Source organism: Triticum aestivum, chromosome 2B (assembly GCF_018294505.1).
Source record: "Triticum aestivum cultivar Chinese Spring chromosome 2B, IWGSC CS RefSeq v2.1, whole genome shotgun sequence".
NCBI classification, from domain to species: Eukaryota; Viridiplantae; Streptophyta; class Magnoliopsida; order Poales; family Poaceae; genus Triticum; species Triticum aestivum.
The window spans coordinates 572,438,188-572,463,607 of record NC_057798.1 but is presented as its reverse complement, the minus strand read 5'-3'; the positions used below and the strand labels follow the sequence as shown (position 1 = coordinate 572,463,607).

Below are 25,420 nucleotides of genomic sequence, written 5' to 3'. Positions count from 1 at the left end.
AGCCACCTATAATGGCGGGGCGCAAGCGGAGGGATCTCCTAACCCATCTCAGGGGAAGCGGGTATGCCTCGTCCCATATTTGCTAAGAGGCGTCGGGTTTCCAATCTACCCATTCCTCCGCGGGCTCCTGGAGTTCTATGGTCTCCAGTTGCATAACTTTACCCCTGCCTCCGTGCTGCACATCGCAGGATACGTTGCCCTCTGTGAGTTATTCCTAGGCTGCGAGGCTCACTTCAAGTTATGGAAGAAGTTATTCTGCCTCGTCCCTCGTAAGCAGGGGGTCTATATATCAAGTGGGCGGAGCCGAAATATGGCGCATCGCCCAGACCGGATACCTGTCCGGCACTCCAAAGAAGGCATCCGAAGACTGGCCCTCGGAGTGGTTTTATGAAGACGACGTTCCCCTTCCGGACCCAATCCGGATGGGCCTTCCCGAGTTTAATAACGCTCCATTGAAGAAACGCCAAAGTTGGCGCCCTCAGAGCCCCCAGGAGGAAGATGACAGAGAAGTCCACTTTCTGATGGGCAGGATAAAGACACTGGCCCAATCAGGACTGACAATAGTCGAAGTTATATCAATATGCATAATGCGGGGGGTCCAGCCACTTCAATATCGGGGGAAGCCCATGTGGCACTTCAACGGGGAAGACGATGCCACCCGCTGCGGCCGTAAAGGTCCGGACTCCGCCACCGCTCTGGCGAGAATACTGTCTGATTTATATAAAGGAGAAGAAGAGGAGTTCCTCCGTATTAAACCGCGGGACGGATTTTCCATGTACAACTCCCCAAGCTGGGTAAGCCGCTATTCTTTACTCAACTCTATCCATTCTTGCATCCTTCATCACCATCATTTACCTTGATATTTCTAAGCAGGAACCGAGAAAGGCCGTGAAAGAGTTCAACAGCCCCTCTCCGCAGCCAGAGGATCCTGGCCGGGCCTTCGACCCCGGACTTGAAGAAGATAAGGATATATCTGTGGAGCTTGTCGACGGGACATTTTATCAGGCAAGCTGCGATGGCACCTTGGTGGCTATTATTGCCGATTATCCTGGACTGCTCCCTGCGTCACGTGTAAGCAAAGCTGAAGCCCTAATTTCCAAAGAGGATTCCTTCTTTATACCCTGCCTTATGCACAAATATCGTATTTTTATAGAGACGATCATCGGAATGCGGCGCCGAGCCCCTAGGGGCTCAACAGCAAAGGGCATCCGGGCCAGGCAGGCTCAAGAGGAAGGCGGTCAGGGTCGAAACACCGTCACAGAGGTATAACTAAAATTTGCTCTGTGATTATCATATTTGAAATGTAACAGCGTCCACCATGTCTTGGCAGAAAGAGTAGTCGTTGGACTATATTCAGAGATGCTGCCGGTCACGCCTCCACCAGCTGAATTCCAGAACCGGCTTCAAGAGAGGAGGCTAATGCGGGGCCAATGCCGAATTGTCCTCCGACAGAGGATGTGGATAGGCTCTCCGTCACAAATTCTGAAGTAGAGAGCGCCATGAATCACCGGCACCGACAGGCCGTACACCGCAATGGTATCTTTTCCGAATAGGCATTCAATGCCTTCAATTCAGGAGACGCATACATCCAAGCTGCCCAAGATGGACTCTCCCGAGCGACGGAGCAGTATGCAAAGGATATACGGGTAAGAAAATTTGATAAGCATGTATATCAGTAGCCCCGAGACTTGGAACAGTTGGAACAACTGCTTTAAGGATCATTGTATGCACAGGTTCTTGTAGAGAAGAATACCCATTTATCTCAGGAGCTAGACGAGTGCAAGACCCAGCTAAGGGCTGTGGTTGCCAAACTAGAGGAATCCCATAAGGCCTCATCTGGTAACACTTTTCTCAATAGAGAAATTTTAAGGACATATACCAGTTAGCATTTGGCTTGCTTTATAAATCTAACAGAAGATTCTGCAGAAAATCCCGGAGAGAATCCAGAGATCATAAAAGATAGTGAGTTGCATCTCCAAAGACAGCTAAAGGCTAGCAAGCGTATGCTTACGCAGGTTAGGCAGGAGAAAAACAATCTCCAAGATGCCAACATCCGGCTGGGCGTCGAATTAGCAGATGTTTGAGCTCAGCTTGCGGACTCCGTGAAGGAGAACAGGAGGCTTCGTCACGGCATTTATGGTAAATGCTTAAACGAACTGCAGTACAGTTCGGCAAGGAAGCGTATTAACAGAGTTATATCTATAGGTATGTTGATGGGCCGTCCTGAAGAGGAGATGCCCGGGTCCGCACGCGATTTGCTGCAAGATCTCTCACAACTGCACGGATGAGCTCGGCAGGTGATGCAGGGTATTGCCCAGGCCTTGTGGCCATCCGCTTCCCTGCCAGGAGGCATGGTCGGAGCTCGTGGATATGCTCAAAGGAGCACGGTAGGGCTTCCAATTATGGAAGGTATCAGCCTGCCGACAAGGTGCAAGGGAAGCCTGGGCCATGGTGAAGATGCGATACGCCAAGGCTGACCCGAACCATATGGCCGAAGTCGGACCGGTGGGGCCAGATGGGCAAGAGATTCCCGTAAGCCTGCTGTATGACCAAGTAGCGTTAGCCGCAAAGTATTCCCAACAGGATTGTAGGCTAGACAGCCTGTTGGATGGTATAGAGGAAGAATATAGCCAGTCCAAGTGACTATGTAATGCAATGGACATGTGTAGTCCCTAGCCGGATTGAAAATCATTTGTCATGGCGGACCTTTTCGCTTCGGCCCCCGGACCTGATAGTCCAGGGTGTATCCGAATACCCGCTCAGTTATGTAAAACCGGGGTATGCATGGAAACCAGGCGTAGGGGTCATAAGTGCTTGAACAGACAAGTACCCAACTAGTTATGTTATATTACATGGGTAGTAAGAAACATCTTCCAGAGAGAATAGTTCCGTTAGGGGTTCCTTTCCCTAGGTACGCATGCATCGATGTGCATGTCCGAACTGGGAACAGAAGCGCAAGATACAAAACATCTGGGGATTCACGTTGTAATAAACAAAAAAACATTTTTTGTTCACCGACCGAATATTCCCTTAAGAATGCTAGCTTTCGGCTTCACCCAGTCTGAGGTACACATCCGGCTGAACCGGCAGTAACAATCACAAAGGTGCTCCCCTTCTGCCCTAGCCGAATTAACGGGAACGTAGGGCATAAACACAAGAGCCAGGCAACCCAACATGGCCAAATCTTAAGTCATATCGATGCATATAATGGCGAAGAAAACGCACATATGGAAAAAGGACGCATATGTGGTAGGCAGGAAGCCATAAGAGTAATTACATTTAGCTTCCGTATAGGAAGCCCCCCGGTATGGTGAGCACACATAGTGCAGCTGGAGTGACCCAAGCATCCACACAATATTTAATACTTTGTGTGAAGAAGGTAAAGAGGGCGAGAAAGGAAAAAAGGAGAACATAATTGAAAGTGCGGAGGTAAGGAGATGAACACTGAGTTCGGCACTAGGCGTAGAATCTCCGGAGTCTGGCCGCGTTCCATGGATTCAGCTCGAGTCTATTATCGGATGCATTGCGCAGACGGTATGCTCCTCCGGTGAGAACTTTATCAATGATGAAGGGACCCTCCCACTTGGGTTTGAGCTTGTCCTTCTTCTTCTCCGGTAGGCGTAGAACGAGTTCGCCAACGTTATAAGTTTTGGCCCGCACTTCTCTAATTTGATACCTTCGAGCCTCCTACTGATAGAATGCGGAACGGGCTTTTACGATGTCGCGCTCCTCCTCCAGGGCATCTAAGTTGTCCTGCCAATCTAGCTCGGCCTCCTTCTCTTTGTACATGCGCACGCGAGGTGAGTCATGGATTATGTCGCAGGGTAGTACTACTTCTGCGCAGTACACCATAAAAAATGGTGTATATCCGGTGGTAAGATTCGGCGTGGTCCGCAGCCCCCAGAGTACGGAGTCGAGCTCCTCGACCCAGTGTGTGTCTGATTCATTCAAGGATCGCACTAGTCTGGGTTTGATGCCGCTCATGATAAGACCATTTGCATGTTCTACTTGACCGTTTGTTTGGGGATGATAGATGGAAGCATAATCGAGCTTAATGCCCATGTTGCCGCACCAAGTTTTCATTTCATCGGCTGTGAAGTTTGAGCCATTGTCAGTGATGATTCTGTGGGAGACGCCGTAACGGTGTACAACCCCTGATATGAAGTCAATCACTGGTCCGGATTCGGCCATTTTAACTGGTTTGGCTTCTATCCATTTGGTGAACTTGTCCACCATGACCAATAAGTATTTTTTTCTTACGGCTTCCCCCTGTAAGAGGTCTGACCATATCCAGCCCCCAGACCGCGAAGGGCCAAGTTATGGGGATTGTTTGGAGAGCGGTAGGGGGCATATGGCTCTGATTGGTGAAGAGCTAGCAACCGACGCAATGTTGGACAAGGTCCTGTGCATCTTCCCGGGTTGTCGGCCAATAAAAACATGTACGGAAGGCTTTGCTGACAAGTGCCCGAGCTGCAGCGTGGTGTCCGCTGAGTCCGGCATGGATTTCAGCCAAGATCTGTCGCCCTTCCTCTTCGGAGATGCATCTTTGGAGCACTCCGGTGGCACTTTTCTTATAGAGCTCTCCCTCATGGACTTTGTAGGCCTTCGAACGCCGCACAATACAATGTGCTTCATTTTGGTCCTCAGGAAGCTCTTGCCTATTTAGGTGGGCCAAGAAGGGCTCGGTCCACGTGGCGATGACAGCCATGATTTCATGGGCCGAAGGTGTTATTTCGGTGGCGGAGCCCCCGATTATGTCAGATGGTTCAGAATCTGGGGTTGTATTCGGAGCCGGACTGGTGTTGCCGGTCTCCCCTTCCCATAACATGGATGGCTTGAAAATCCTTTCCAAGAATATATTAGGTGGGACAGGCTCGCGTTTAGCGCCGATACGGGCGAGGATATCCGCCGCTTGATTGTTTTCTCGGACCACATGGTGGAATTCGAGCCCCTCGAACCGAGCTGACATTTTGAGGACGGCATTACGGTAGGCCTCCATTTTCGGATCCTTGGCATCGAAGTCTCTGTTTATTTGTGATATTGCGAGGTTTGAGTCCCCGCACACTTCTAGGCGTTGAATGCCCATAGAGACTGCCATCCGAAGACCATGCAATAGAGCCTCGTATTCGGCTACGTTGTTGGAGTCTGTGTATAATATTTGGAGTACGTATTGGACCGTGTCTCCGGTGTGGAATGTCAGGACTACCCCCGCTTCCAATCCGGCCAGCATTTTAGAGCCGTCGAAGTGCATGATCCAACTGGAGTACGCGCCATACTCTTTAGGGAGTTCAGCTTCTGTCCATTCGGTGACAAAGTCAGCCAGTACTTGCGACTTAATGGCCCGTCGTGGTTTGTATGTTATGTCGAACGGAAGGAGCTCGATAGCCCATTTAGCAATCCGGCCCGTTGCGTCACGGTTGTTTATTATGTCATTGAGTGGCACTTCGGATGCCACCGTGATCGAACACTCTTGGAAGTAGTGTCGTAGCTTCCGGGATGCCATGAAGACCGCGTATGCTATCTCTTGATAGTGTGGGTATCGGGATTTGCATGGAGTAAGGACAGTGGACACGTAATATACCGGCTTTTGGAGAGGGAACTTGTGTCCGTCTGCTTCTCGTTCGATGACGAGCACTGCACTTACAACCTGGTGTGTTGCGGCTATGTATAATAGCATAGGTTCGCCAGTATTTGGCACGGTCAGGACTAGATTGCTGGCCAATAGGGTCTTTATTTCATCCAGTCCGGCCATGGCCGCATCTGTCCACTCGAAGTGTTCGGTGCGTTGAAGAAGGCGATAAAGAGGTAGTGCCTTTTCTCCTAATCGGGAGATAAAGCGGCTTAAGGCAGCCACGCATCCAGTTAGTTTCTGGATCTGCTTGAGGTCGGTTGGGATAGCCAACTGCGACAGAGCTCGGATTTTTGCCGGATTTGCTTTGATTCCTCTGTTGGAAACGATGAAGCCGAGCAATTTCCCAGAGGGTATGCCAAAAACACATTTTTCCAGGTTGAGCTTGATGTCGTATGTTCGAAGGTTGTCGAACGTGAGTCTCAAGTCATCTATTAAAGTTTCTACGTGTCTTGTTTTGATGACCACGCCGTCCACGTATGCCTCCACTGTTTTGCCGATTTGCTTCTCCAGGCATGTCTGAATCATGCGTTGATAGGTTGCGCCGGCATTTTTGAGCCCAAAAGGCATAGTGTTGAAACGGAAGGGGCCATATGGCGTTATGAAGGCCGTTGCGGCTTGGTCGAATTCCGCCATCTTTATCTGATGGTATCCGGAGTATGCGTCGAGGAAACATAATGAGTCGTGTCCTGCGGTGGCGTCGATGATTTGGTCAATGCGAGGGAGGGGGAAGGGATCCTTAGGGCAGGCCTTGTTGAGGTCTTTGAAATGGACGCATAGGTGCCAGGATTTGTCCTTCTTTGGTACCATTACCAGGTTTGCCAGCCAATCCGGATGTTTTATATCTCTGATGAATCCGGCCTCAAGTAGCTTGGCTAGCTCTTCTCCCATGGCTTGCCATTTAGGCTCTGAGAAGCGCCTAAGAGTCTGCTTGAGTGGCTTGTATCCTTTCAGTATATTGAGGCTGTGTTCGGCTAGCCTGCGTGGGATGCCCGGCACGTTTGAAGGATGCCAGGCGAAAATGTCTCAATTCTCGCATAGGAAGTCTCGCAGTGCGGCGTCCATTGTGGGGCTCAACTGTGTCCCAATGGTAGCTGTCTTTGTGGGGTCGGTTGGGTGGACCTGGAATTTGACTATCTCGTCTGCGGGCTTGAAAGAGGTGGACTTGGGTCGTTTGTCAAGTATCACGTCGTCTTTGTCCACTATGGCGCACAGTGTTGTTAGTTCCTCGGCCGCTGGGGCTTCGGATAATGCTTCTAGAGCTAGTGCGGCAGTTTTATTTTCGGTGTGGAGTGCGACGTCCAGATCACTAGCTAGAGTGATGATTCCATTAGGTCCGGGCATTTTGAGCTTCATGTACCCGTAATGGGGTATATCTTGAAAGCTCGTGAATGCGTCCCGCCCTAAAAGGGCGTGGTATCCGCTGCTAAACGGGGCCACATGGAATGTGATTTCTTTGGACCTGTAATTCTCCTGCGTGCCGAATACCACATCCAGTGTGATTTTTCCTGCACACCGTGCCTCCCGACTAGGGATGATTCCCCTGAAGGTCGTGCTGCTTTGCTCAATGCGGCTTTTGTCAATTTCCATCTTGTTGAGGGTTTCTTCGTAGATGACGTTTAATCCGCTTCCGCTGTCCATGAGTACTTTAGTGAGCCGGAAGCCGTCCATGATTGGGCTAAGGACCAAAGCGGCTGGTGCCCGGACTGTTTGGAATTGAGGTTCGTCACTGGCACTGAAGGTTATAGCAGTGTCACTCCATGGATTTATTTTTGCCACGTGGCAGACTTCGGCGAAACTTTGATGAGCTCGCTTGCGCCTATTATTTGAGGCGAAAGTCTGGAAGACTGTCAGTACCGCATTGGTGTCTTCGGCGGGATGTTGCTCTTCCTTATGGTTTACAAGGAGATCCTCGCTGCTTTTTGCTACCTGCCGGAGTATCCAACATGCTCTAAGTCTATGCATTGGAGTGGTATCCGACGTGCTGTGAATTTTGCTTGGCCCATTGAGCCATTCTTCCAATACGATTCCACGCCCTGGAGCGGCCTTTGGTTTTTTGGGAATTGGATCGGGTAACTTATGAGAGTTTACCCTTTTAGTTCGGACGAAGGGTTTAGTGATAGCCGGATTATCCCAGAAGTCTGTTTGGGTTTTCCAGGCGCTTTCCATTGCATAGTACTTCTGTACTATGGCCGCTAAGTCAGCAAAGTGTACTATGTCACGATGACTTATAGCGTTGAGGATCCCTATGTTCGTGCAATTTTTGCAGAAAAGTGAGATTGCTCTTCCTCGCGATAGTCCTTGACCTTGTTTATCACAAGGAGGAATCTGGCCCAGTAGCGGTGTACTGTCTCTTGGGGCACTTGTCTGATATGGGAAAGATGGCATAAGTCTGGGTGGGTGGGTGTATTTAAATCCAAATTCTGACCCGATCTGACACCCAGGGGCAGAGGAGCTTCTGGGCTTGGTAGCTCAGACTCCGGGATGTTGCCCAATTTTTCTAGCCTGCTACCCGATTCTAAGTTCGGGGTCAGGGTCATGTCCCCCCGCGAACGGGTATCCGGCTCAGAGAGCTCGGTAATTCGGACATAGTTCATCCTCAAAGTAGAGGGATAATCCATGTGTGGCTCTTCCACTACCGCTATCTCATGGGTGACCGGTGGGGATTTAAAATCCCTTTGGTCGGGTTTGAACCCAATCCGATCATAGTCTGTAGCGACTCCCAGAGCGGCGATGTGATCCAAGAGCTCATTAAGGGAGGAGAGCTCCATTGGATCCATCTGTTCGGCGAGTTCCGAATTGACATTGAGGTTGTTTTTGATGACCCGAGAAGTCATCGTCGGCACGAGAGCCGATCGGGCGGTAATGACAAAGCTGCCTAGTCAGAGAGTTTGGCCTAGAGCCAGGACAACGAGACGAGCCATGAAGCCTTATAGCGACGGCACAGCGGAACTCTCAATGAAAGCACCAATGTCGGTGTCAAAACCGGCGGATCTCGGGTAGGGGGTCCCGAACTATGCGTCTAAGGCTAATGGTAACAGGAGGCATGGGACACAATGTTTTACCCAGGTTCGGGCCCTCTTGATGGAGGTAATACCCTACTTCCTGCTTGATTGATCTTGATGATATGAGTATTACAAGAGTTGATCTACCACGAGATCGTAGAGGCTAAACCCTAGAAGCTAGCCTATGATTCTTATTGTTCTTGTCCTGTGGACTAAACCCTCCGGTTTATATAGACACCGGAGGAGGCTAGGGTTACACAGAGTCGGTTACAGAGAAGGAGATCTAACAGCCGAATCGCTAAGCTTGCCTTCCACGCAAAGGAGAGTCCCATCTGGACGCGGGACGAAGTCTTGAGTCTTGTATCTTCATAGTACAACAGTCCAGCCAAAGTATATAGTTCGGCTGTCCGGATACCCCCTAATCCAGGACTCCCTCAGCCGTTATCGCTATTTTTGCTATGGCGGGGCTTAGAGCGGCGCCGCTGATGCCGGCGCTTAGATTGCTTCTCAAGGGGATTATCCTCCGTTGCCTCGTCGCCATTGCTCTCTATGGGTGTGTCAACCATATATATATATATATATATATATATATATATATATATATATATATATATATATATATATATATATATATATATATATATATATATATATGGTGAGGTGGCTGTCCAGCGCCCTGTGGGCGGTGGTTCCTGTTCTTCCCCGACATCGTCGTCCATACCGTCGATGTCTTCGGATTCGAAATCAAGCATGTCGGTTAATTCGTCAAGAGTGGCTATTAAGTGGGTGGTGGGTGGGTAACGAATTTCTTCGTCGTCTGCTTCCCATTCAAGCCGGACATAGTTCGGCCGAGAGTATCCTGATAGGGAGAGAGATTTTAATGAGCTTAGCACGTCGCCCAAGGGTGAGTGCTGAAGGATATCCGCGGAGCTAAACTCCATTATCGGTGCCCAGTAAAATTTGATGGGCACGGATGTGCGCGGTTAGGAGCCTATGGCCGGAGACGAGTCCGAGGGACCGATGACGCAGACCTCATTGGAGGCGAAGTCTGTGTTTGGCTTTTATCACCACTGAGTGTGCGGCTTCCGTTGCAGGGTCCATCCACCCATCCTCGAATGGCACGATCTGCTCCGGATTTAGAGCCGGGGCAGCTGCAGGTGTGATCTCCTAAACACAGACCGATGGAAAATCTAAGTCATGCTCATCGTGACTATATGGCGCACCTGTCATGGGCTCGAATCCGTCGAAGATCAAGTCTCCGCGGATGTCGGCAGTGTAGTTCAGGCTTCCAAACCTGACCTGATGGCTAGGGACATAGCTATCGATCTGCTCCAGATGGCCAAGGGAGTTGGCCCGTAGTGCGAATCCGTCGAATACGAAGATCTGTCCTGGGAGGAAAACCTCACCCTGGATCACATCGTTGTGGATGATTGAAGGAGCCATCAAGCCTTACCATGACGACACAGTGGAACTCTCAATGAAAGCACAAATGTCGGTGTCAAAACCGGCAGATCTCGGGTAGGGGGTCCCGAACTGTGCGTCTAAGGCTAATGGTAACAAGAGGCAGGGACACAATGTTTACCCAGGTTCGGGCCCTCTCTATGGAGGTAATACCCTACTTCCTGCTTGATTGATCTTCATGATATGAGTATTACAAGAATTGATCTACCATGAGATCGTAGAGGCTAAACCCTATAAGCTAGCCTATGATTTTGATTGTTGTTGTCCTACGAACTAAACCCCCCTTGTTATATAGACACCGAAGGGGGCTAGGGTTACACAGAGTTGGCTACAGAGAAGGAAATCTACATATCCGAATTGCCAAGCTTGCCTTCCACGCAAAGGAGAGTCCCACTCGGACACGGGACGAAGTCTTCAATCTTGTATTTTCATAGTCCAACAGTCCGGCATAAGTACATAGTCCGGCTCTCCGAGGACCCCTAATCCAGGAATCCCTCAATACCGACGATCGAATCTCGGGCAAGTAACATACCGATGACAAAGGGAACAACGTATGTTGTTATGTGGGTTGACCGATAAAAATCTTCATAGAATATGTGGGAGCCAATATGAGCATCCAGGTTACGCTATTGGTTATTGACCGTAGATATGTCCTGGTCATGTCTACATAGTTCTCGAACCCATAAGGTCCGCACGCTTAACGTTCGATGATGATTTGTATTATGAGTTTATGTGATTTGATGACCGAAGATTGTTCGGAGTCCCAGATGAGACCACGGACATGACGAGGAGTCTCGAAATGGTCGATAGGTAAATATCGATATATTGGAAGGCTATATTCGGACATCGAAAAGGTTCCGAGTGATTCGGGTATTTTTTGGAGTACCCGACAATTACGGGAATTCGCCGGGGGAATTAATGGGCCATACGGGAAAGGAGAGAAGTGCCTCAAGGGGTGGTCGCGCGCCCCCCCATGGGCTGGTCTGAATTGGACTAGGAGGGGGCGGCGCCCCCCTCCTTCCTTCTCCCCTCTTCCTCCTTCCCTTACTTCTCCTAGTTGGAATAGGAAAGGGGGGCCGAATCCTACTTGGACCGGGAGTCCAAGTAGGACTCCCCCTTTGGTGCGCCCCCTCTAGGCAGGCCTCCTCTTCCTCCCTCCTTTATATACATGGGTAGGGGGCACCCCAAAGGCACTCCAAGATTTGTCTTAGCCGTGTGTGGTGCCCCCCTCCATAGTTACACACCTCGGTCATATCATCGTAGTGCTTAGGCGAAGCCCTGCGCCGGTCACATGATCATCATCGTCGCCACACCATCGTGCTGATGGAACTCACCCTCGTCCTCAACTGGATCAAGAGCACGAGGGATGTCATCGAGTTGAACGTGTGCTGAAGGTGGAGGTGCCGTACGTTCCGTACTTGATCGGTTGGATCATCAAGAAGTTCGACTACATCAGCCGCGTTATTGAAACGCTTCCGCTTTCGGTCTACGTGGGTACGTGGACACAGTCTCCCCTCTCGTTTCTATGGATCACCTAGATAGATCTTGCATGATTGTAGGAAATTTTTGAAATTACCGCGTTCCCCAACAACAAGTAGACCGAAACGATTCTGCATCTACTAACATTACTCCACACATCGACTGCTATCCAACATGCACCTAGAGTATTAAGTTCATAAGAACGGAGTAACACCTTAAGTAAGATGACATGATGTAGAGGGATAAACTCAAGCAATGCGATATAAACCCCACCTTTTTATCCTTGATGGCAACAATACAATACGTGCCTCGCTGCCCATTCTATCACCGGGTGAGGACACCGCAAGATTAAACCCAAAACTAAGCACCTCTCCCATTGCAAGAAAAACCAATCTAGTTGGACAAACCAAAGAGAAATACAAAGATATCTTAATCATGCATAAAAGAGTTCAAAGAAGACTCAAATAATATCCATAAATAATCTAATCATAAATCCACAATTCATCGGATCTCAACAAACGCAACGCAAAAGAGTATTACATTGAATAGATCTCCAAGAACATCAAGGAGAACATTGTATTGAAGATCAAAGAGAGAGAAGAAGCCATCTAGCTACTAGCTATATGGACCCGTAGGTCTGTGGTAAACTACTCACGCTTCATCGGAAGGGTAACAATGTTGATGTAGAGGCCCTCCATGATCAAATCCCCTCCGACAGATTGCCAGAAAAGGCCCCAAGATGGGATCTCATGGGGACAGAGGCTTGCAGTGGTGGAAAAGTATTTTGGTGGATGCTTCTAATGTTTGGGGCATATTTGGGAATTTATAGAGGTGGAACTAGGGTTCGAGGATGTAACATCCCAATTTTCAATTTCGATGTTATACATAGATCATCATATGCATATCATATTTTATTTTGCATTTTGGTTGTGATCCTAGAAATCTTAAGCAAATCAAGGACCCAAGGAGAGAGTTGGAGGTTTCACAAATTTCATCTTTGAAGTTTTTCAAATTAGGAACGAAGTTTAATTTGATTTTAATAATTTTCTCTCCAATTATTTCTAATAATAAAAATAAATGAGAAAAGATAATATGACTTCTTCATCCTAAGAGAAATATTGGAGAACGAATTTTAAAATCAAATTATTATTTTATTTGTCTTTTATATATTTGCTATTTTATTTGAATTAGAAAAAAATTGCATTTTAGTCCAGAAAAATGTTCATCTTGTCCTAAATATTAGGTTTGGACGGTGAAAATTGTTTCTGGAATTTTTAGAAGTTTTTTATATTTATTTAGGATTTTTCTCTGCGGCGAGATTTATTTAAAAACAGTGCGGCGAACTGGGCCGAAGCCCAGCTGGCCCGTCAGGCCGCCGCCTTCCCCGCGCGCCACGCCGTCATCGCGCCGGACTCCTAGGAGTCCGAGTCGCCGTCGCCGGCCAACTTGGAGGCCAAGTAAGAGCAGAACCCCCCCTCGAGGCCTTTAAGTACCTCGTCGGCACCCCCTCCTCTCCGCAAGGCACCCCGTCGACGCAGCCGCAGCAGCCGCCGCCGCCACGCCGCATCGCCTCCAGTCGCCGCCGCAGAGCCCTGCGCCGTCATCGCCGCACGCCACCGGCCGCGACGCCGCCGCCCCACCTCGCTGACGCCCGCGCCGCCGACCGGAGCCGCCGTTCACGCTGCCGCCACCGATCGGATCTGCCGTCGACCGATCAACCCCAGTTAAGCGGTATAACCGCCGACCTTCCCGGTTTTTTACGGTTTTTTTTTGTTTTAGGGTTTAGATCGGTTTAGTTTTTGTTTTATTTGATTTTGTAAATGTTCACTCGTTCGTTTGTTTTAACGGACGGTTTTCGTTAGATTAGTTCTGTTAACGAACGTTCGTGCGGTAGATTTTTCTTTTTAGTTTTATTTTCGGCCAGGGACCTATCCGCGAATAGTTTTCTCGTGATTTAGCCCCTGATCTTAAAACTAGCGTAACTTTTTGCTGGTTTGCCCAAATTAGATGAAACCAACGCCTAAATCTTTGTAACAATCTGTTCTTTCCAGTTAACCAACTTGAACATGATTTTGACAGTGTAAAATATGACTTTAGTTCAGATTAGTAAACGATCTTGTTTTGTTCGTATCTTGAGTTTCGTTTCTCCGTTTGAGTTGTTTCTTTTTATTAAGATGTAATACACATGAAAATAATGTTGTTAGGCTTTGTTTTATTTTTAGTTTAGTCGTTTGCTTGTTTCGTGTTTGATTTGGGTCTTTTCTCGTTTTCTCGTTGTTTCGTTTAAGTGATTGCTTATGTATGCTACTGTTTGTCTACACTAGATCATTCGGAGTGCGAAGCTTGTTACTACGAATCTGTAGAGTTTGCAGATCGTCAGCAAGGCAAGTTATACTTTGATCATACTCTTCTATACCCAGTTTTTACTATGCATTAATACTGCTCCTCAAATATTTGCATGAGTAGGGTTGGGAACATGTGGTTTGGTCGTAGTAATTGAGGTAGGAACCTAATACCTTTTGATCACCCCGGGAATATACATTATGCTTTATTATTGCTCAGCCATGCCGTTGGAGTTGATGGACCTATTTACCTTCGAAGCTTTTGCAATTATTTAATTTAGATGGCCTTCAGCCATGATATTTTTGTGTAATCATACTCTTTATGAGGACTCGATGTAATAAGTGTGTGATTGAACTCTGTTATAATTCCGCGAGTACTGTGCGTGTCAGCATTACTGATCCAGGGATGACACTGATGCATAGAGACTTCGGTCCATTTGGATGGTGGTCGCTACAAGATGGTATCAGAGCACACGCTGACTGTAGGACGCGACCACTAGAATAAGCCACGGGATTTCTCTTATTTCCTCATTTCTAATTCTCCTCTATTTCTGCTCTATAGATGGTGGACCCCAGGAACAAGTTCAGTCAGCTGGATGATGACACCCCTTTCGGATGACACTTGAAGGAAGTCCCTAAGTACCTGAACATCAGACTACCAGTCTTCACGGGGACTTTCTCTGCAACTGTACCGGAAGAGGAGCGTTGGAAGATCAAAGTTTGGGTACCTGGGAGGACATTCGCGCCAACGACGGAGCCTATTGATTTCTACCTGGATGCACCAAGCTGGAGTTTAGGAAAGAGCATGGCAGCCCATATCACTTTTGGACGCATATGTGAGGTGTACCACAAGGAGCTGGAAAACACTATCTACCAAATATGTGGCCGCCGAGACGAAGAATGGGAGATGATTCGTACCAGGAAGGATGGATCAATTGCAGCTTACATTCAGGAGATGGGTGACCATATTTTCTGATAAGAGAATCAACTATGCTTCAACATGAAGAAGATTAAGAAGCTGATGAAGAAGAACAATGAGCTAGAAGAGGAACTCAAGTTCACACGCAATGGATATCAGGAAGAAATTGTTGTACTACTGGAGAAGCATGAAGACCTGAAGAGAAACCTAGGACTACCAGTGGAGAGTCACAAGCGAGAACCAGAAAAGGAGATCCGTTCGGAGGACTACCTCATGTTGGACAACACCGACATGGATAGTGATGCAAATGATAACAGTGATGACGACTACGTTGACGAAGCTGGAGCAAATATCATGGAGTCTTCCTCTGATCAAAATTTCTAGATGACCACCGTGTAACTAGTAGTATTCCTCCAACTAGTTAGCATCGATCAAGTTGTAATCATAGTTTAGATCGCTTGTGTGAACGTTGTGTGCTATTGAATGAAGTAAATGAATTGTCTTTGTCTCATGAGCATATGGGTAGTGAATATCTCTTAGACCTTATTTCTATTCTGTTTTCTCACCCCTTCTAACCCATCAAATGCCTCCGAGACATGACAATGGATTTGCATTCCCACCGGAGCTCACTCAGTTGATCCAGCAGCAGAATGCCCTGATGCAGATGCTAGTTCAGAACCAGAACCAAGGCAACACCAACAACAACAGTCCACCGCCACCACACGCTGTTGACAACTTAGCCCATTTTCTGAGGTTGAATTCGCCGGTGTTCTCTAGTAGCACCGAGACAATTGTTGCAAATGATTGGATCTATAAGATTGGAAGAGAGCGACCACTGCGGGATGCATAGATGCGGAGAGAGTGCGCTTTGCCGCACATCAGCTTGATGGACCCGCAACATCTTGGTGGAAGAATTTCACCGCCACTTACCACATTGATACTGTTACATGGGGTCAGTTTCAGCAGGCTTTCCGCACCGCCCAGGTTTCAGTAGGAGCTATGAGCATGAAGAAGTGTGAGTTTCGCAACTTGCGCCAAGGAGGTCGTACAGTGGGACAGTACGTGGATGAGTTTAGCAAGTTAGCACGCTATGCCCGACATGATGTGGCCACAGATGCCGCGAAGCAGGAGAAGTTTCTTGAGGGACTTAATGATGAGCTGAGCATGCAATTGATGGTGGCAACATTCAAAAACTACCAGGAATTGGTAGACAGGGCCCTCATGATAGAAGGCAAGCAACAGCAGATTGAAAATCACAAGAGCAAGTATGGACAGGGGAGGAACAATTCTGGAGCTCAGCAGAAGCCCCGCTATACCCCGTACTCGGGAGGACATACTCATAACCATGGAGTACACACGCACAATGGAGCAAGTCCGCACAACCACAATGGCCTCAGGAATGGCAATGGGAATGGAGGAAGTAGCAGTCACAACCGTTCCAACCCCGCAACACCATCCAAGAGGGAGCTGAGCCACATTACTTGTTTCAAGTGCCAGAAGACTGGAAATTATGTCAATGACTGTCCTAAAGCCAATAATGGAAATGGCAATGGAGGTTCTGCCAAGAATCCCAACCCCTTCACCAAAGGTCAGGTGAACCACGTCGGTGTGGAGGAGATGGAGGATCAACCTGACGCGGTTGTCAGTAAGTTCTTGATTAATGCATTTACAGCACTTGTTCTTTTCGATACTGGTGCATCACATTCATTCATATCAAGGGGATTTGTGGATAAGTATAAATTGCCAACAATAGCCCTTAAGTCACCTATGTTAGTAAGTTCCCCAGGAGCAGAGTATATGGCTAGTAGGGGATGCTATCAGTTGCCAGTAACCATAGGTAGACATGTTTTCCCCCACCGACCTGATTGTTCTGGAGTCACAAGGATTGGATGTGATACTAGGCATGGATTGGCTATCCAAGTTTGAGGGAAACATCGATTGCGCCAGTAAATCAATTCTTCTCACCACCCCAGAAGGAAAGAGGATCAAGTATGTATCCAGGCATGCGCCGAGGAGGACTCAAGTGAATTCCTTATCAGGAGTTGTACAGGATGAAGTACCAGTGGTGAAGGATTATCCCGACGTATTTTCAGAAGAGTTACCAGGCATGCCACCAGATCGAGACGTTGAGTTTGGATTGAGCTATTGCCAGGTACCAAACCAATATCAAAGACACCGTATCGAATGCCCGCAAAGGATCTGGAGGAAATTAAGAAGCAGATTAAGGAGTTACTGGAGAAAGGTTGTATTCGACCAAGTTCATCACCTTGGGGAACCCCAGTGCCTCTAGTGGAGAAGAAGGATGGATCTTGGAGGATGGTTGTTGATTATCATGCGCTGAATGAGGTGGCGATCAAGAACAAATACTCTCTGTCGATGATCAACGATTTGTTTGACCAGTTGCAAGGATCTAAGGTTTTCTCCAAGATCGATCTTCGATCAGGTTATCACTAGTTGAAGATTCAAGAGCAGGATATACCTAAGACAGCGTTTACCATAAGGTATGGGCTATATGAGTATAAAGTTATGTCATTTGGTTTGACTAATGCCCCTGCCTATATAATGAGTATGATGAACATGGTGTTCATGGAGTTTTTGGATAAGTTCATCGTGGTGTTCATTGATGACATTTTGGTCTATTCTAAGAATGAAAAGGAGCATAAAGAGCATTTGCGTTTGGTTCTCGAGAAGCTCAGGGAACATCAGTTGTATGCCAAACTCAGCAAGTGTGAATTTTGGTTAAAGGAAGTTAGATTTCTCGGACATGTTATATCCGGAGAAGGAATAGCAGTAGACCCTACCAAGGTTGCTTCTGTTACTAAATGGTTGGCACCCACCTCAGTGGGAGAGATCAGGAGTCTTCTTGGACTCACAGGTTATTACCGGAGGTTTATTGAGAATTTCTCCAAGATTTCAAATCCCATGACGGAGTTACTGAAGGACACCAAATTTAAATGGACTAGGGATTGTGAGGCCAGTTTTCAGGAGTTGAAGAAACGTTTGGTTACAGCCCCAGTGCCGATTCTCCCAGACCAGCGCAAGGATTTCCAAGTGTATTGCGACGCTTCACGTCGAGGACTTGGAGGTGTGCTTATGCATGAAGGAAGAGTTGTTTCATATGCCTCATGACAGCTTCGACCTCATGAGTTGAATCATGCTACGCATGATTTGGAGTTAGCAGCCGTAGTACATGCACTCAAGACATGGAGACACTTCTCATCGGAAACCGTTGTGATGTATACACGGATCATAAGAGTTTGAAGTACATCATCACGCAGAAGGAGTTAAACCTCAGGCAAAGGAGATGGTTGGAGCTCATAAAGTATTATGATATGAGATTGCATTATCATCCAGGAAAGGCCAATTTCGTAGCACACACGTTGAGCCGCAAGAGTTATGTTAACACACTCATAACCGGAGGATTGCCCAAGGAGTTAGCAGATGACCTTTGAGAGCTATGCTTGGATATAGTTCCGAGAGGTTATGTTGCAGCATTGGAAATTTAGTCCACTTTGTTGGGTAAAATCAGAGAAGCCCAGAAGACGGATAAGGAGATTGCAGAGATAAAGGAAAGGGTGGGTAAGGGAAAAGCAAAAGGATTTCATGAGGATGAGCACGACACCTTATGGTTCAAGGATCGTATATATGGGCCCAATGACCCTGAGATCAGGAGGTTGATTCTTTAGGAGGCTCATGATTCACCTTACTCGATTCACCCAGGCAACACTAAGATGTATCTGGATTTGAAGGAAAGTTTCTGGTGGACAGGAATGAAGAAGGATATTGCCGAATATGTAGCAGTACGCGAAGTATGTCAGAGAGTCAAGGCAGAGCATCAGAAGCCAGCAGGATTGCTACAGCCATTGTCGATACCCGAATGGAAGTGGGATAAACTTGGCATGGATTTTATCACTGGATTACCCAAAACTCGTTCAGGCTATGACTCTATCTGGGTTGTAGTTGATCTCTTGACGAAAGTAGCCCATTTCATCCCGGTAAAGACAACTTATATGAGTGCTAAGTTGGCGAAGATATACATGACCAGGATCGTATGTCTGCATGGAGTTACGAGGACGATCGTATCAGATAGAGGAACCCAGTTTACTTCAAAGTTTTGGAATCAGTTGCATGAAACTTTGGGTACCAGGCTAGAGTTCAGTACAGCCTTTCATCCACAGACAGATGGACAGACCGAGAGAGTCAATCAAATTCTGGAGGACATGTTGAGAGCTTGTGCGCTAGATTATGGATCTAGCTGGGATGACAATTTTCCCTATGCAGAGTTCTCTTATAACAACAGTTATCAAGCCAGTTTGTAGATGGCCCCTTTCGAAGCTTTGTACGGAAGGAGGTGCAGGACACCGTTATCATGGGATGAAGTTGGAGATCGACAGTTGTTTAGACCGGACTTAATCAAAGAGTCTGAGGAGAATGTTAAGTTGATTCGACACAGACTCAAGGTAACCCAGTCCAGGCAAAAGAGTTATGCAGATACAAAATGCAGGGAGATAGTCTATGAAGTCGGAGATCGAGCATATCTTCGTGTGTCCCCACTTCGAGGAGTTAAATGTTTTGTAGTCAAGGGAAAGCTAGCACCATGTTTTGTGGGACCCTACAGAGTTTTGAAACGCATGGGAGAAGTTGCATACAAGTTGGAATTGCCCGAAGGATTGTCAGGAGTTCATGATGTGTTTCACGTTTCCCAGTTGAAGAAGTGACACACAGAGATGGATGATATTCCTCTAAGAGATACAGTGCCACTGGAAGCAATTCAGTTGGATAGTGATCTGACCTATGAAGAGAAGCCAGTCAAGATTCTCGAGTTTTCCAGCAAGGTTATCTGCAAACCTATGAAAGAAAAAAAATGTATTGTAGTGTTTTTCGCAAATCTAACCTTCAAAGTGGTGGTTTTCTGCAATTTACTCCCACTTACACTGAGTAGTACTCCCTCCGTCTTCTCGACTTCAGTATAATTTTTGTACTAAAGTTAGTATAAAGTTGAGATACTTATTTTGAGACGGAGGGAGTAGTAGTTATGTATTTGGTCCCTCAAGTTCCTCAAAAGTAAAGACTTTGTCTCTCGATATTTTTTGTGCACATTTGGTCCTTCAAGTCCAAAAACGGGGTAAGTTTAGTCCAAAACCAGATTTTTACCAGTTTGACCGTCCACCGTCCAATTTTAGACCGGCGTTGACCAAATGAACAGTAATTCAAAAAAAAACTGAATTTGTTTGCCATCTTCGCATGTAAGCATATTGGATCACGAAAATCATGAAAATTGGCACACACCTTCGCATGTAAGCATATTGGATCGCAAAAAAATTCAGCATTGTTTGGATTTTTTTTAGAATTTACTATTCATCCAGTCAAACCCGGTCAAAGTGGTAAAAATCTGAGTTTGGACTAAACTTACCCGGTTTTGAGACTTCAAGGACCAAATGTGTACCAAAAAATCTTAAGTGACCAAGTTTATATTTTCGGGAAACTTGAGGAACCAAAAACATACTTTTCTCTATAGTATTAGCGCTAGACACACTGAGGATGTCAAAATTCCCTTCACTGTAAACATGCTTTCTGCTCCTCTTCCTTTGCAAGGAAGTCTGTCCGGCATCTCCTTGATAGGCCCTAACACAAGGGCCGACATCATGTTTTTGGTCATCGCAGTTGCAAGCATGCATGCATGCACGGTTTCTCACAGGAAAACCTAAACTAGTTCCTAGCCCACCAATTTAACAGAGATCGTCGTAGTACTCCTAGTTACTTACTATACTTGGACGAATATCGGGAAAAGAAGAGACCGGCCTACTGACCGTAATAATTCTTAATCAGCTGTGAGCCAATCATATCATATTACACACTAGCTACATCCATCCAGCTGCTTCCCTCTCACGGAGCACAGAAGAAATATACGCTCAGCTAGCTCAGGTAGAATATCACAGTAGCTGCTCGATCGGAACCAACTTACCGCGCATAAATAATGAGATGAGAGGGGCCCTAGCTCGCTCGCGAGATACACATATATAAAGGGCCAAGAGCAGGCGCAATGAGTGTGTAGGCGGTAGTGGGATTTCATCTTCACCGTTGCGAGTCGGGAGAGATATATAGCAAAGATACCACCGGCCGGCCGGGAGCCCGGGACACAAATGGATAGAGAAGATGAGACAGAGATGAAGGAGGGAGCAGAGGCAGTAGTGCAAGTGATGGCGCCACCATCTCGGTTCAGGAGGATATGCGTCTTCTGCGGGAGCAGCAAGGGCAACAAGACGAGCTACCAGGACGCCGCCGTCGAGCTTGGCGAGGAGCTGGTACCCTACTCTTTACTCACTCGCCTTCTCTCTTCCTAGCAACGGATGTCATTTCTCAACTCTAGTTGATCGTTTTCCATTTGATGTTGGGTCACAATACACTAGCTAGATTCCTTCCTTGGTTGTTTCCGCTCAAGTGTTTTTTTTCGGCATTAGCTAGCAAACTAGCTAGATGACTATCAGGATGAGAGGGCAACCTCTCCTACAAGCATTTTTTTCTTGTCTTGTCACTTGAATCTTGGCGCTCAAAGAGTGAAACTGGATGATGTTTATAAACAACCTTGCTTGACCTTGTTGGTTGTGAACTTGTTGTTGCTTTTACAAGGTGAGGCTCTATAGTTTCTCCATGAGTTCGCTTCATATAGCTGAGCTTATTCGTTGACAAGGACAAGACATACCGGCTAGTTAGTGAATACATACGTGCATTAACTTGCCCAACTTTTGGCGCTCTCTCAGGCTCTGCCCGTCCAATGACATTAAGGTGACTTAAAACCAGTGACTTATAAGTCACGCATGTTTGGTTGTCACCTGACTTATAAGTCATCTGACACATCTTTTCACACCAATCTACATCATGCAGGTGATGGCACCCACGCAAAAGAGGGTGACTTATAAGTTTTAGAGGTTGTTTGGTTTGAGACTAAGTTTGCCTAAGGTTGCCACACCTAACGTTAGGCAAGTTTAACCAACTTAGGTGGGTGTTTGGTTCAAGCCACACCTTAGGCAAGCCACACTAGGGTCCCATATCTCATACACTCAAAAAGTGTGGCAAGATTCCCTTAGGCTTGCCAACTTGTGGCTCTCATTTTAAAGAACTAACCTTAGGCAAGTGTGGCAAAATTGTATGGCAAAGTGTGGCATGGTTAGGTCTAGAACCAAACAGCCCCTTAAGTTGGGGTGGAGCAACTTATGACTTATAAGTTAGGGTGACTTATAAGTCGGGTCATTTGGCAAAATAAGTCAAATTTTTTTCAATTTTCGACTTATAAGTTGGTGACTTATTTGAAACCAAACAGGCCCTAATTTGTTTTACTGCTTTGGTTTCATCAGGTAGCAAGAAACATTGATCTGGTGTACGGAGGAGGGAGCGTGGGGCTCATGGGCCTGGTCTCTCAAGCGGTCTACAGCGGAGGCAGGCATGTCATCGGGTATGTAAACAAACGGCCATGATGATTCATTCTTCAGCATATAACTATGTAGTACCGCTACTGTGGAGCGTGAAAAGAATAGTTGGAGACTTAGCAAGATGGCAAGGATCAAAACAGAGTCGTATGGGTCGCTTCCTGCAGTTGCTACATATATATGATGCTATAGTATATAAGTTGTCATCTTGCTGTCCCTATGCAGGGTGATTCCCAAGACTCTCATGCCTAGAGAGGTAAACATTCCCACGCCTACGCCTTCCAACATTGGTGCCATTGTTTAATCACCTGCAATGATTCCCATGAATTCAACATCCATGATTTTTTCCACCCTTTGAAACGATGTTATTTATCAAATTTGTATGTAATGACCCCAGTTAAGCATGATGTTTTTTATTATTTTTTTCCACAATGCTTGTTTATCTCTCTTGGTAGTGGAAAACAAGGATGGATGCAATCTTATCGGCTCTCTTTTGAAGAAAGATCACATGCATGCAATGTTCAGTGAAATCTTGTGTTCTTTTATTGTAGAATTGATATCTCGCTGATCTTGACTGCCGCATCTAGTGGTTGCCGCCTTTGTTCTTAATTAAGGCCTTTAAGCTGCAGATGCTGACTTTTTTAACCCAAAAGAAATGCCCTCCATATTTTCTTTTTGTCCCCCACAACAGCACCATGATTACCTCTCCTGAACCTTGCATGCATTGCCCTGATTACAATATACCCTCTGCAGAAAGTGGTCGCCCTTGACCCTCTGCAGTACTCCTACTAGTGTCCTTGCCTTAGATTAATAGAACATGCATTGATGCATGTACTAGTGTTTATGATGTTGCTTGTGGGTGCTCCAGATAACAGGTGAGACTGTGGGAGAGGTGAAGGAGGTGGCAGGTATGCACCAAAGGAAGGCTGAGATGGCCAGGCAATCTGATGCCTTTATAGCGCTCCCTGGTTAGTCCTTCGATCCTCCTAATAACACCTGCAAATCTCTACCAACTTCAGTCGGCATGCATGCAGCTTTGCGATGCTAGCTTTTTATGGTCGCTTTCTGATCTCATGTTTAGTGGAAAGCGTGTGTGTAAAGCAGAAATAGGATCGATTCGTGCATGAGTTTGGGGTTGACTTTGACCTCATAAATCCACTTGCTAGTTTCTTTAGATGATCCACTAGCCAGCCCGGTAGTGCACTTTCACCGCGGCGGTCCATTCCCGGCAGGGAGTTAATTCGAGCCAGAACCTTGCCGCTTCTTCCACCTCCATTGATGCCTGGTGGGAAGATCTCCTACGGTACTTCGGCATGTCCCATAAACAACCCACTCTGTACTCCCTCCGTTTCCTTTTAGTCCGCATATAAGATTTGGTCAAAGTCAAATTAACTTTATAGAAAAAATATTAACATCTCCAATACTAAAGTTATATGTTATGAAAATTAATTTCATTATGCATCTAATATTATTGATTCCATAGTGTGGATGTTGATATCTTTTCCTACAAAGCTAGTCAAATTTTATAAAATTTGACTTTGATCAAATCTTATATGCTAACTAAAAAGAAACGGAGTGAGTACATATTTCCCTCCTCTTAACGAAAAGGCAGCGCTCATGTCAGTTGCTCAAAAAAAAAAGTCCGTAGTGCACTTGTGGTGGATGCATGGGCTGCACTTTTGAGAGTCCACTTCTGTTGGGTCACACAACTCATGGATTGGGGATTTCTTCTTGTCGCCTAGTTTGGGGTACCGTTAGGTGGCACGGCCCTAGGTCTTGCGCGACCCACGAGAACAGGCCCATGAGAGAACAATTCCTGCTCCAGGCCGATGAAGCCTGGGTGAGGCCGGGAGTGGAATTGCAGTCATCATGAATGAAATACGTCTGCGCGTTTCATAAAAGAGCTAGAGACGTACATGAACGCCATGAACCTTATGCAGTATAAACAAAGTAAAGAAACAGATGACATGTGATGTGAGCAAAACCATCTAGATTTTAGATCCTTTTTACTGAACAAAGCCAAATGACCTCGAATGACATGTAAAATTCTGAACCTGCAGGGGGCTACGGAACACTCGAGGAGCTTCTGGAAGTAATCACATGGGCCCAGCTTGGCATCCACGACAAGCCGGTAAGCTGTTCTTCGTCTCTGCATCGCAGCTACTGGCCTACACGTGCAGATCCACCAAAAAGCCGCAGTCTGTCTGACGCATATGTATTGCAGGTCGGGCTGCTGAACGTGGACGGCTACTACAACGCCCTGCTGTGTTTCATCGACAATGCCGTGGACGAAGGATTCATCAAGCCCACTGCCCGCCACATCATCGTTCTCGCTCCCACGCCCAAGGAACTGCTCGACAAGCTGGAGGTACCTTCATTACCTCACCCATCGCCTCGAGCTTTTTTCATCATCATCACCATGCATCTGAAACTGAAAGGGACAAATCTCCTTGCTGTTTGCTGTTGGCAGGAGTACTCTCCTCGGCACGAGGAGGTCGTGCCGAGGACGAAGTGGGAGACGACGGAGCAGCTGAGCTGCTGCAAGATCCCTGCGCTGAAAGAGGGCACGGTGATCGTCCCGGCGCAGCGAGGAAGCATGCTGTGAGAGCTGTGAGTTCGGTCAGGTTTCGAGGAGGCTCTGAACCTGTTGACGGCGGATGCGCAAGCTGCAAATCTAGAGCACCCCGTAGCCACATTGCCTTGTTTTAATTCCTGTAGCCCTGGTAGAACGTGTCTAGTGTTGGGAACTGTCGATTGATCACTGATGTAGGCAGGGACGGAGCTCCCATGTAGCCACTGGTGTCAATTGACACCAGTGCCTTCTGGCTTTACAGCTAATAATATTAACAAAAATGCGTCTGACCCCAGCCCAAAAATTCCATTGACCCCAGCCCAGCAGCAGAGCAGCTAATCCCTAAAGCCTTAGCCCAATCCATTAAGTTCTAAAAAAATCAACAGCCTGCGGCAACAAACAATGACACAAGGCCAGGCCCAATGCGTAGGCACGTCTCTATGTATCAATTAATCGATGTACGCTACCCGACTGTTGTACGCCTGTACATGTACGCGAACAGATAGACGCCCACGTGCCTCCTCATCTCGATCCCTAATTCCGCAGCCGCTGCAGCGAATCGGCGACGAACGACGTCGACCTTGCC

General features: G+C 47.0%; 1 protein-coding gene across 1 annotated transcript; it reads left to right on the top strand.

Annotated features, from left to right (window-relative positions):
- The first annotated feature begins 20,878 nt into the window (after positions 1-20,878).
- LOC123041684 (cytokinin riboside 5'-monophosphate phosphoribohydrolase LOG1) lies at positions 20,879-25,116 on the top strand. The gene is made up of 7 exons (XM_044464265.1): positions 20,879-21,140; positions 22,191-22,288; positions 22,488-22,518; positions 23,131-23,230; positions 24,323-24,393; positions 24,487-24,630; positions 24,733-25,116. Exons 1-7 carry the CDS (start codon positions 20,979-20,981, stop codon positions 24,865-24,867), a joined length of 741 nt encoding a protein of 246 aa, XP_044320200.1. The 5' UTR covers positions 20,879-20,978; the 3' UTR covers positions 24,868-25,116.
- The last annotated feature ends 304 nt before the right edge of the window (positions 25,117-25,420 follow it).